Raw genomic sequence first — 12,535 nt, forward strand, 5'->3', positions numbered from 1 at the left:
GCTGGACAAATTTTTCACAGTTTAAGTGATGTCAATCCACTCTACCAGAATCACAATTTAGCACCTTTGTACAAAAACTAATGCAGGAACTACTATTTGCCATGAAATCAGTACAGAAACAAATTTAGTGGCATTTTTCACCTAAAACCAGCACATGGAAAGATTTGACGAAAACAGTAAAAAAAAAAAACAATAACAAAAATAGGTGGAATTTTAATGCATGAATTTTATTGGAAGATGACTGAATTACAAGACAGGTGAAATTATTCTTCATTCTTAACACCAAACTACTGTTAGCTGTCCCAGAAGAGATGTCCATGTATAAAATACAAAGACAGTCCATTTAAATATTATGCCCATTTCCCTGTGATATTTGCGCACCCATCCTCACTTGATCAGTCAATCATCACTCCCAAAGTCCTTGCTCTCCAACGTATTCATCTTATACTTTTTTTGTCTTGGGTGTGACAGCAAACTGACCATGCTGGAGCGCTTCACCTTCAATTCCAGAATTACAATCAGACCCGTCAACACACGCCAAGCCTCTGAATTTGGCAGACGAGTTTGATTCCCATTCTCTGATCTGAAGATCTTGAAGCACTTCATCTCCATCGAGTCCTTTCCTGTCAGCATAATAGGCTACTTGCTCTGGTTTCTTTGTTAGTTTTCTGTCAACTGATTGACTGACATCACTAAACTCTGAAGAGTCGTTTTCAGCCTTACTGTTGGCAAACTCTTCTTCAGCTCTCGGCACCCGTTGAGTGGTTTTAGATGCTGTGTTTCGAATAGGATCTGTGTGCTCAGCACTTGTGTTACCTTTATCCTCCTTGGACAGGCAACTCTTTTTATCGATGTTGGAACACAGTTCAGCAATGGGAATCAAATCTGTGGAAATCTTTTCAGCTGAAGCAGGATCACCAACTCTAGAGCTTTGTGCAATCAAAGTTGTGTTCTTCATAGAATCATTGTTGGCAAAAAATGCACCTTCTCCACTGTCAAGCACATCTTGCGTGCTACGGTTCGAGATGACGATGTCATCTGATGTTGGCTCTGTCTTGTGGCTGTCATTTATCGTCAAATGCTCTTCAATTGATCCCTGGTTGTCAGTGCTGCTTGACATTCCGATTGCTGTACGGGGCCTCATTTGTTCCTCTCCATTCTGGAACACAGAAGTCTTCCCACCATAAGACTTTATCTTCTCATGGTCTAGCTTTGACTGTGATGGAAAACTGTCCGGTTTTTGAAATTGAACTGCTTGTTCTCTGTGTTCTTCCTGATCCACCCATTTTTCTGCATCCTCCGATGGAAACGGTGATTCTTTCTTGTGGCGAATGAGCCAGCCAGGACTGCTAACTATGTTCTTCACAGCTGAGGACATAAACCATATAAAATCTCATAACTCTCCACGTGGTCACAGTAAGACATTCTGATTCTTCAGTTAACATTATTACCCCAAGAGATACATAAAAAGCATGTGTTATATATTAGAGCCAATATGGATAGGTTTTAGGCCAATGCCAATATTTGACAGAATAAAAGTACCAATTAACTTGAAAAATATATAATATATAAACCCCCCTTCAATTAATTTCAATGGGTGTCAATTATATGCAGATGTTTGAAAGGCTATAGTTGGTCAGCCGATTAATCGGTGGTACCCTAGTATTTGCGCAACAAATGGAAAAACAGACAACTTACAGTCCTGCATGTCGCTACATACGGAATCACAGCAGGAGCACGTTGACAGTGGTGCATCAAGCTCCTCCCACCTGAAAACATGAAATTGAAGATATTGCACAAAAAGGATCATTCCTTTAAAAAAATTGCCGGTGCGACTCAGCTCAATTACCAGGTGAGACATTTTTATTTGCAGCGTAGTACCAGCAGATTTTTTAAATTTCTTTTTATTTTAGAATTTTAAAATAAGATGCATTTTAAAATAAGCAAGTCCCCCAAACTAATGTAAATGTTGTGCCACTGTCTAAAAACTGTTTTACCAAGTACTCTTTATGCACATCTTTTATTCTGCACGCCTGTTTCATAAATCACATATGATTTTAATAACTTACCTTCCAATAGTTTGGTTGTAGTTACAAGACTTGGAGGTGTGCGAAGTGGTAACACCAACTGAAATTGAACAGTGAAGGTACAGCACCTACACAGACAACAGCTACAGTAAGTATTAAGTACAGTCTTACACTAGAAACAACTTCTGCAATTAATGTTCTTGTGTTTTTTGATTAACTGTTTTAGAAAACTTGTATTTTTTTGAACATTTGAGTTAACACTGGATAAATAGTATGTAGTTAAATTCACCACCCGGCACTAATGACAAAATTTAGAACACCATTACAAATATTTTCCTCACCTGTGAGACATCACTGAAGAGAAAGGCATCCATCGAAAACTTAAGCATGTTACCACTTCTTGACCAGAAATAGGAAGAACTACCCTCCCTCCGGCTGTCTGTCATACAGCTGCAAAACCAAAGTGCAAGCACCTCATTTAATGCAACATCAACCAATAACCGAAAGACAACAATGTTGCATGTTCATACTATAGACACACCCAAAGTTAGTGATGATATCCACTTTGGACATGCTATTTGGGTCTTTGGAGGGCGTCACGTAGCACGAGTCAACAAAGAGCCTCTCGCCTGGCACGAGGTTTCCACTCTGGGCCACAAAATTCACCCGCTCCCCAAGGAAAAATGAGTGGCCAGGAGAGATGGGCTCCCATTGAGCTGCCAAACACACAAATACAGGACAGATTCAGGAACTGCACGAAGGATTAACAGCAGGTCCAAGGACTAAATTGCACCCCTGACACGAGTGAGTGAAGGAACCAAAAAAAGGTAAGAAACCATAAACACAAACACGACTTGGAATTGACATGTTGGAGGTTCACTTTACCGTTACAGACAGTGAGGCTGAAAATTAGCTTCGTTCGGAGACTCTTCATGAAGGTTGTGTGCTGAATTTGAGGTGTGTAGCCAACTTGGTAAGAGTAATGAAACCTAAAACAGGAAAGTCAGGTTAACATCACACACATAAAACAGTCACACTAAAACGGCAGATCATAATGTTATTAGAAGTCATTTAAAAAAATGCATGTTTTTAGTCCTTCAGCTAATCACCAATGTTGTTTTACCCTCTGTTCAATGAAGTAATCCTGCTAGCACTGAAATTGTTTGTATTGGCATTTCCAAAACTAAAAAAAATTCTAAACCAACACTAAACTAGACTTCAGCTCAGTCATGGCTACAGGCAATCTGGCACTAAAACACACAAGAGAATATAATTTTCAACAAAAAAAATGTGGCTGATTTTATGGTGTTTGAACTTTAAGGTAACAATGTAGCTTGGCGATGTGGTAAATTCAGACAACAGTGATTATTTATTTTTAGAGGGGGATTGAGCATGTGTGATAGCTTTAAAATGACCTGTTGTAAAAGCAGTGGATGGGGAGTTCCAGTGGTAGAACACGGATGATGTAGCCTTGAGGCGGAGGGGTGTAGTGAAGAACATGAGAATACACCAACTGACCACCAGCGACAACCTGAAAGGGTGAAATGAAAATCTTACATTGTTGGACAAGTTTAAAGGTCAATGGGCATTTACCGACCGTTTGTCCGCACAGGACTTAATTCATTTGTGGGTCTCAAATTCCCCCATGGGAATATTAAATCCAATTTGACTTACAGTGACCCAAGTCATGAACAAGACAATAACAATGCATCAATAATCGTTATACATATAAGACACTATGAAACATTTTTTTAAGCGGTTCCTCGTGTTTGTGTGTTTACCTGAGATGCAGCGGCACAGTCGGTCATTGCGTAGTGGAAAAAGAGGAATTGTGAGGTCACAGTGTTGGGCGGACACGAACCAAGACGGTACAGAGCTGGATGTGGCCACGCGCGTAATTGAAAACGGTCCACGCGCACCAATATCTCATTGGACCCGCACCAAACTTCCACAGGGCGTGTGCGTGGAGCCTGTGGTGTGCTGGGGTATTGCGAGGTCTGCGGGAACAACAGCGCAGTCAACTCGGCGGGTATTAAGCTCTGACGAGGACCCGGCCGAAGCAACTCTTTGGCCACAAGCGGCTGTGATGCGTGCCGGAACACCGGCAGGTCATAGGAGGACGAGCGCGTGGCTTCGCCTCGGACAACCGGGGTTGTCTCCGCTGACCAAGTCAAGTGCTGAACCGGACCACCCACTACTGAAGTGCAACAAAATATCCCCATGAGCCACGAAAACACCAACATGACTTAAAGTAAAGTAAAAGGAGCTATGAGGGCTGGGCGGCCAGGTACTGGAGGTGAGCCGCTAGCAGGAGAGAGCACACTGACGTTTAGTCTCGTCTGGCGGCTTCATTAGCACACCTGCGCGCTCCCCTGATTGGACTGGAGCCAAAATTGCTTTCATGTATAATATTTTTAAAGAAAATGTGCTCTTAAATTTAATATAACAACTCGAGCATTTGCTAAAAGTATTTAGAAAAAACGGGTATCATTTTTGGCTTGTGTACAGTGTACAGTAATCCCTCGTTTATCGTGGATAATTGGTTCCAAAAACCACCCGCGATAAGTGAAATCCGCGAAGTACGGTCACCAACAAGAAGTACTGGGCTAATTCGCGATCGTGCTAACACGCGAAAACGGACTTCTTAAGGAATGTAAACGAACATTTGAAGCAATACTACATTGTCCTAAAGCTTAGACACGTTTCCTGAATTTAAAAGTTTTAGTTTGACTTTCAAATGTTTTTTTTTAATTTGGAAAAATAATTCACGATGTAGTGAAGCCGCAATAAACGAAACGCGAAGTAGCGAGGGATCACTGTACTCTTTGTGTTGTCATATGAATAATGTAAATGGGAAAAAATAGAAATCAATATAAAGGGAAATAAATTTCTTTGATCTTTGACTCATTGACGAAAAAACAGGAGCTCCAATGGAAAAAAATCTCATTTAAAAGGAGGACGTCAACACGAAAAAACCCGTGAATGTACAAATATACACTGCCAAAAAATAAGATATAATATATACTGTATAGTATAAGCATTTCAGATTACAGTAGAGTGAGTTCATGTTGCTGACATTAGTCGATGTGACTTTCCCGTTGGGCCCGGCCGGGAGGAGGCCACGCCCACCAGGGGGGGAAACCGGAAAAGAGTGGCCTTTCACATGCGCACGATGCTGCACGCGCAGCCAGGCCGTGTGCGTGTGGAACCTTCACACGGACGAGCCGCATTCGGTGGGGGTTCAAATGTGTCTTGTTCCAGGTTTGTCCGTGCGGGTCTGTCTGCGACTGCTACAAACCCAAGTGGGCGCAGGGCTCACGATGTAGCACCGCTAGCCCGGTTATCCCGTTCGAGGTGGGTGATCTGTTCGGCCCATTGTTTCATTCCTGCTTTGTTTAACGACTCTGACCAGAATTTTGCCGTACACGTTCGCTCCACTTCACCTCCCTTATCATCCTATATTTGAAGATTGCTCGGAGTCGTATATAGACGGACGTCAAAGTCGACATCCACACTTACGTCGATGTTATACTGTAGAATGGATTTTAGTGACAGATAGCAATCTTGTTACGTTATTGTAATGCAAGTGCAATCAAAATGACAAAAGTAACCTATTGCAATGATTAACTGTGCCTCCCTAAATTATGAGGCCTATCATCAGACGTTGTCCAGTTCGATCTATGTGCGCGATATTTCATTGACATGTAGTTGACAACATCGTTTAAAGATTTTTTATTTTGACTTGCGTCGCTGTCAAAATATGTAATGATTGAAATCAGCTATTAATATTTATTCATTATGAGTGCAAATTTGGATATTTCAATGGACAAGAGAAGTAGTGATCCAGATTGATGTCCGAATTACAGTTAAATATTTTCAGTCACTTTTCCAACCCTTTATGTTGTGATGAACATTCACTTACCGGATCATTTTCACTTACAAACATTAATAAGTGAGTGTCAAATGTCAAAACTGTCGTACATGGACATAATGTGAATACAGTACTTAAAATGTCTACAGTATATGTGCTCATGTTTTCACATCAATTGAATTAAATACAAAACAAATTCCTTGTGACCCTTCTGAGGAAATGCGGTTCAGATAATGGATGGATGGACAAAATAAATTTGAATTTACAATAGTCACAAATTAATCAGATACACCTTTTCCAATCCTTTTTTATTGTGTTCATTAAAAAAAATCATAAAATTGACTCAAAACTCTACATATCAAAACAATGAATTAATTTTACACCCATAAAGGTCAATAAACTGATATTAAAAACTGTATGGGGGTGGCAATTTTTAATTTCAGATAAATATTCCAACTTATTGGGTTCTCTTTTTTCAGGACACAAGATTTACACACTGACAGAAAAAGCAAAGCAAAGCAAAAAAATCTTCTGTCATTCATGTCAACTGTGCAAGATGAGTACAGACAGACCCAAACGGAATATCATCAAAAAAAAATATGTGAGTAAAATGTATACATACCGCATACTGTCCATGCGTTTGGAGCAGTGTGTGATAACTCAAAATTACCTTGCATGTTGTGGTTTGTCTCTGTAGGACATCAGTGATGGGATGCCTTGGTGTGAGGAGCGTCTGGTGCGCAAAGTTCTTTTCCTCTCCCTCAGGGAATTCAGAGACACACGCCGTGCCACACACGGACACTTACCTGCAAATGGGCACAAACGCAAGCACGTATCAAAAGCTCCACTTTCGCTTGAACCACAAAAGTCAAATCAAAAGCCACAGCAACAAAGAGTCTCACACAGATTGCAGAATATGCAGAAAAAAACACACAGCCTGCAAAAAACACAGGTTAAGACAAAACAGCATAGTGGTCATACCAACAAAGTGCACAAATCAAAGTTGTCTCAGGATACGCATTCACAAAAAAGCAAAACAACTCAGACAGAAGAGCGCATTCACACGCAACCGAAACTGTGTCGAGAAAAAACTGTGCAGCACACCAGCTTACAAGAACATGCACACAATAAGGCTGTCTCAACCAGGACATTACGGTCACGTAAAATGACTAATTCATCATCCACGTTGACCTCTAAATACACAAACACTACAAAACAACCACAGAGAAGCCAGCACAAGCACTCAGTCAAAAATAGGAGGCCGCCCAAGAATGTACAGCTACTCACGAGGACTCCAGTCGAGGCCGGGAAGAGGTCGCGCTCTCCCAAAGGCATCAGGGGTCAGTAACAGTTTAATATGATTTCTCAGTCTCTATTTGTATTAGAAATTATGCCACGGTCAGATAATTTTACAACCAAGCTGTTAAAACTGATTATTAGAGTATACAATCAATACAGCACTTCATTGATTTTGTGATGTAGCGTAACGAAGCAAAATGCAGAGTGATTTTGTCGTCTTGTGGGTGAGCATGAATTCTCTGCTCATCTTTGTTCAGGTACTAACATTTGTACCCATTGGTTTAGGTTCCATGGTTAATGGTAGCGGTCAGTGTCCGTCCTCGCTGTCAGGCACCTCAAGCTGGAGTTGGTCCTTGGAGGCGCGCCCTGAGCACTACCCTGCCAGCATCTTTTGTGACAAGGATGACCCACATAGCAGGAGGTCAGCGAGTCTTGTGTTGTTGTCTTTTTTTCATGGTTTCATACTTTTTTGTGTGTCTTTGTGTATGAAAGAATGATGGACAAACAATTGTCATTATCACGTCAGACATGGAAAGACGCTAGGACATACTTTTATTTTGTCTAAGGGTTTTAGTCCTCACATGCAAGTTTTTTTTTTTTTTTTAAATTAACCTTTAATTCAGCTAAGTTTGTTTGTTAGCTTATGCAGGCCAAAGCTGCAAGCGCAAAGAAAATTTGCCCAGTCCCCACCCAGCTCTCCTGGTCCACCTCTGATGTCATCCACACAGTATAGACACAACCATAAACTAGCAGTAGTCACCAGTCTAACAAGACGTCGACCTAAAACCGAGGACTTCTTGTCTTTTCTCTGCCTCAGAGGTAAGTCTTCATGATGAAATTCATAATCTCAATGCAATTTTTTAAATTGATGCCAGGTGAACCAGGACAAACTGTGAAATTTAACACACTGAGTATTTTATGCTTTGTTCTGAATCAAAATGTGTGTATGTGTGTGAGTGTGAACACAGCTCGAGTCTGAGGTTTTAATACCTGATCTGTATTTTAGCATCAAATCATTCTTTCGCTGGTCACTGTCGGAGACACTACGAAACGAAATGATTTTTCACTGTGACCTCAGGTTCAGCGGCGTTGCCAAGAAACATGGCCTTCTTGAGTGAACAGGATTTGAATTCACATCTTTCCACACACTCCCAGATTGACAGGAAGAACAGCATCATGCAAACAGGTGCCTTTCCACTTTGACACGTGATAAGAATGTTCCCATCTCATCAAATGCAAATTGGAGATGTTGATTCACATCCCAACCACTTGACAAAGTGCTCCACGGAAAGCTAAATCTTATTATGAATATTAATTTGACTTTGTGTGTGTTGTCCAATAGAGCGGCCAGACTGTAGGTCACTGAACTTTGGAGACTCTGACTCTGCAGAGGGAAGCTCCCTCTGCCATCTCACTGCCCGGGCACAGCGGAAAAGGGAGAGAGAGAGGAAGGAGGAGGCAGGGCAAAGGCTTAAGAATGAATGTATGGAGCCTAGCAGGGGAGAAGACATTTCAAAACAGCACCTGAGACCGAGGCACTTCTCCATACAGCTCAGAAGAAATAAAAAGGTTGGTGAGATTGATTGGAATTTCTGGTAATTCCCATGGAAATATTCCAACTTTGAAAATTCCCATATTTTGAAGCAACCCATATCCGATATGACTGTGTTTAAAAGATCTTTTCACGTTTCAGGTCTCCAAGGTTGCCAGATTTTCTGAACATAGCACCTCCTTTGTCAGATCGGTTTCAACTTTGAAGCCTAAAACTAGGGGTGTCAGCCAGCAATCCTCAAGCCTCAACAATAAACTAAGGGGCCAGTCCCAAAGCCAACCAGAAGTCAAGAGCAATCACCTCTCCCAACACAGCAACCACCAGCTGCCTCACAATCAATGCCTAACAGTTTGTAAGTTCTACAGAAACCCCAAGACTCTTAGAGGTCTTCAGAACTCAGGAACAAATCCAAGCAGGGCACCAGCTCAAATGCCATTGACTACTAACTTAGCCACCAGACAGCTCAGCGAGACCCCCGGGGTTGTGAGATTGTCTAGAAGAAGGAGAGGCCTCCCACCAGATACTACTCTAGCTCCTCCTAATCATTTTTCTACCGACAATCCGTTAAAGAAGTGCAGACAGCAACAGTCCAATGGGAATGTTCAACTTGGTAGTGACTACTATAACGGTGAGACGGAGGCTAACGATAAGGAAGATCTGCAAGTGGAACATGCTCTCCATGAGGTACGAAACACCGGTAGCCTTGATGCGGAGCTTTTACAAGACACACACATGGGAGAGCTGAAATTAGTAAGGGACGCTTATGTTACCCCAGTAAGGGACGGTTATGTTACCCCAGACACGCAGAACAAAGTTGATGGTGGAAAATTGGGCTCGGTGGCAAGCATCACTTCTTTTGAGGTCAAAGATAAATCTGACCTAGGTCCAGTCAGTGAGGTCATGTGCAGAAATGGGAGAGAAAAACGGCTACAGAGGAACTTGACAGTGGGGTCCGCTCTCAACTCCAAAACCATTCCCAGGATTACAGTTGCTAGGACTGTTATCAGAGCTGCAGGACACACTACTGTTCCTAAAGCTCTAATCAACTCAGTGACATCACCGTATGTACATAGCAAGCCACCAGCGAATAATTCTGCCAAACATAGTCCAAAGGGAACTAAAACAGGTGCTAGCAAAGACATTGTCATGTTTACTTCACCAGCCAGCAGCTGCTTTCTTGATGATTCCAAATGTTCTGCCATTGACTCTTCCAAGGGCTGGGCTGATGACTCAACAAAGGAGGGTAGCTGTTCTGTCACTTCCAAGGGCTCGACAAAACGTCTTAGGCAGATCCAATCGACTACCTCAACAGTTCAAACTAGGAGCAGTCAGAGAATCCTTCTCAAGCGCTAACAAACACCTGATCTGTGGCTGAACATGTTTACAGATTCATTGTTTACTATATGTAATATTTAATATAGAGGAGATGATCATTACTGTACACCCACAGCATCTAATGAGTCTGCTTAGGGAGCTGTCTCCAAAATAATATTAATAAAATAAAAAATGGTCTTTATTTATCCAGTCATCAGTTTTTATAGACCGGTTTAGGTTCCCTGGTGAACTTGAGCCTTTCTTAGATGACTTTTGGTGAACGTGGGTTGCACCCTGGACTGGTTTTAGCCAATCACAGGCCACCCAACCTTTTACTTCACACCTATGAAGAATTTAGTCTTCAATTAACTTACCTTACAAGGGAACTAAAACAAGATGCTAGCAAGCATCATATTATGTAATATTATGATTATAGTGTTGATTCTGTAGTTCTTTTGTTGAATAAATAATACAATCAATAAATCAATCATGCATAGCATTATAAAAAATAGAGAACAAGTATTAAAAAGATGTTTAGAAAATTGTAGTTTATATTCAAAAATGTTTACGGCAAAGCATAGTTCTTGACAGTACGTGTAGCTTACTGTAGGCCCTACTATGTAGGGGACAGATCTTGTAATTGCAAATTCAATCAATGGAACGTCTTTGTAAATGCAAAATATTTGATACAGCTCTTCTTGTATTGACTCGCATTAGATGGTGCAGGTGTACAAAATATTGTGGCCAGTGAGTGAATTTGAAACCAACACTGGATAAACACTGTAACATAGGATGTTATGTTCATGTATACACTTGTCTGTTTTGATGTGTGATTTTCACGTATATGTACAGCAAAAATAATTTGAGCAATATAATTGTCTTATTATGTATTAACTTTATATGAAATTTATATAGTGAGCAATCACTATAACAAAACTGGTTTCAGGTGCTTCCATGTAATATCTCTTTTTGTACCTAAAAATCACAGTACTTTCCTGCTCTTTCAGTTTAAGGGTCCTTACTAGTATTGGCATGTTAGTACCACTTAAAAGGTACAGTCCTCTTCAAAAATATTGGAACAGCGTGGTCATTCTCTTTGTTTTGTTATATTTCAGACATTTGGGTTTCGTCACAGCTCTCACCATCCTTCTGTCATCCATTGCTGTGTTCGGTACTCTAATATTTGTCTGTGCTCAGTACTCTAATATTATTTTTTTTTCTCTGGACATTCCAAATTGTTGAACTGGCTATGCCCAATTTTTCCAAATGTTCTAAATGGTTTCCAACCCCCAGCACACACACACTCACACAATTGATTTTCATTTGGTCAACAGCAAATGCAGTTTTCACAGGTGAAACCCAAGGTTACCTGAGTAACTAGAAATACCAGTCACACGAGCCAGTATTTTTGCTGACTTCAATAGTGGGTGGGTTCTAACAAAAGGTAGATGTAATTACCATGAAATAAAAGCTGGTATTCTGAACTTGGAAAAAAAAAAAGAAACGGACCTTGCTGTTCAAATACTTTTAGGGATACTACGTTGCAAAAGTTCCAGGACTGGTTTTCCAAAAGATATTTTTCCATTCGAATGTATAAGTTTTCCCCCTTGTGTCTTAGCGCTCTTTCCCAGCTTTCTCTGCCACATCTGCCATCTTAGCAGCATTCTTCTCGGATACTCTACAACTCTCAGCATAGCTATCTTAAGTTCTCAAAATGGCTCCTCTTTTTGACCCACTTGAGTTTGGGAAAGTATATATACTATATTGAAAGAAAAAAAGGTCTCAGGCTACAAGTGTTCCTGCCACTGCTCTGGCTTCTTTGCATGCATTGAACAAAGCAAATACCACATGATCTTTTTGGAGACATGTTGGTTTATCATCTGGCCCAAATAGAGGGGGGAAAGTCATAGTTTGGGCTTGAAATATATGTATGTCTTTAGTGAGAGCCATCCTGGAACATTTCTGACACATCTTTATGACTCTCATTGGAAACCTTTTGTTTGACTTTAGTGTGGTATTGCAAGTGACCACAAACGCATCTGCTACATGACGTGATGTAAAGTTTGGATTGTCGTGAGCAATTTTTTGGGCAAAGGCAGCTGTACTACCAGCTTGTCAGTAGAACAGGCTTTTTAAACTGTTGCACATTTCCTTATCTGTTGAGTGGACAAATGTGACGTGCTCATGAATAAAATTGGTCTTTGTATTTGCCTGTGTGTTCTTTCTGAACATTTTTTGTATGGTTATTAAGTATAGTACATGCTAAATATGATATAATATAGTATGGTATGCAATTGAGCTCATCATTTTTCAAAAAAAAATATCAATGTATCAATAATCGAATTTACAAAACAACACACGACTCACTCTAACAAGGAGCTGAACAGAAAAAAATCACAACCCATAAATTGACTTACAAGGATGTCACCTGCCAAATATCTCTAATGTTTAGTGAATAGTGTGTGTTGTCCT

At 40.7% G+C, this 12,535-nt stretch overlaps 2 protein-coding genes across 3 annotated transcripts; one reads left to right on the top strand and one right to left on the bottom strand.

The window, feature by feature from the left end:
* Window positions 1-206: 206 nt before the first annotated feature.
* Window positions 207-4,364, bottom strand: LOC125975132 (uncharacterized). Its single transcript, XM_049730298.2, has 8 exons — window positions 3,809-4,364; window positions 3,443-3,558; window positions 2,913-3,016; window positions 2,569-2,743; window positions 2,369-2,477; window positions 2,070-2,155; window positions 1,699-1,769; window positions 207-1,368 (listed from the first exon to the last, which is right to left on the bottom strand). Exons 1-8 carry the CDS (start codon window positions 4,268-4,270, stop codon window positions 443-445), a joined length of 2,049 nt encoding a protein of 682 aa, XP_049586255.1. The 5' UTR covers window positions 4,271-4,364; the 3' UTR covers window positions 207-442.
* A 754-nt stretch (window positions 4,365-5,118) lies between these two features.
* LOC125975128 (protein Jumonji) lies at window positions 5,119-12,269 on the top strand. Of its 2 annotated transcripts, XM_049730289.2 has the most exons (9): window positions 5,119-5,381; window positions 6,378-6,499; window positions 6,596-7,238; window positions 7,483-7,618; window positions 7,838-8,016; window positions 8,276-8,383; window positions 8,540-8,766; window positions 8,891-9,433; window positions 9,965-12,269. In XM_049730289.2, the coding sequence occupies exons 2-9, from the start codon at window positions 6,455-6,457 to the stop codon at window positions 10,100-10,102; spliced, it is 2,019 nt and encodes a 672-aa protein (XP_049586246.1). In that variant the 5' UTR covers window positions 5,119-5,381; window positions 6,378-6,454; the 3' UTR covers window positions 10,103-12,269. The 2 variants fall into 2 exon arrangements, with proteins under 2 accessions (XP_049586246.1, XP_049586245.1); XM_049730288.2 differs by having other exon boundaries at window positions 5,126-5,381; window positions 8,891-12,269.
* The last annotated feature ends 266 nt before the right edge of the window (window positions 12,270-12,535 follow it).

The sequence above is a fragment of the Syngnathus scovelli genome, chromosome 9, assembly GCF_024217435.2.
Source record: "Syngnathus scovelli strain Florida chromosome 9, RoL_Ssco_1.2, whole genome shotgun sequence".
In the NCBI taxonomy this organism is placed as follows: Eukaryota; Metazoa; Chordata; class Actinopteri; order Syngnathiformes; family Syngnathidae; genus Syngnathus; species Syngnathus scovelli.

Bases quoted from the DNA above. Each gene is read 5' to 3' on its own strand.
- LOC125975132 (XM_049730298.2), bottom strand. From the start codon at position 4,270: ATGTTGGTGTTTTCGTGGCTCATGGGGATATTTTGTTGCACTTCAGTA. The intron at 2,156-2,368 runs GTGAGGAAAATA...TTGTCTGTGTAG, and splicing joins TCTTCAGTGATGTCTCACAG to GTGCTGTACCTTCACTGTTC. The intron at 1,770-2,069 runs GTAAGTTATTAA...TCATGTTTTCAG, and splicing joins TACAACCAAACTATTGGAAG to GTGGGAGGAGCTTGATGCAC.
- LOC125975128 (XM_049730288.2), top strand. From the start codon at position 6,455: ATGAGTACAGACAGACCCAAACGGAATATCATCAAAAAAAAATAT. The intron at 6,500-6,595 runs GTGAGTAAAATG...TTGTCTCTGTAG, and splicing joins ATATCATCAAAAAAAAATAT to GACATCAGTGATGGGATGCC. The intron at 8,384-8,539 runs GTGCCTTTCCAC...GTTGTCCAATAG, and splicing joins GAACAGCATCATGCAAACAG to AGCGGCCAGACTGTAGGTCA.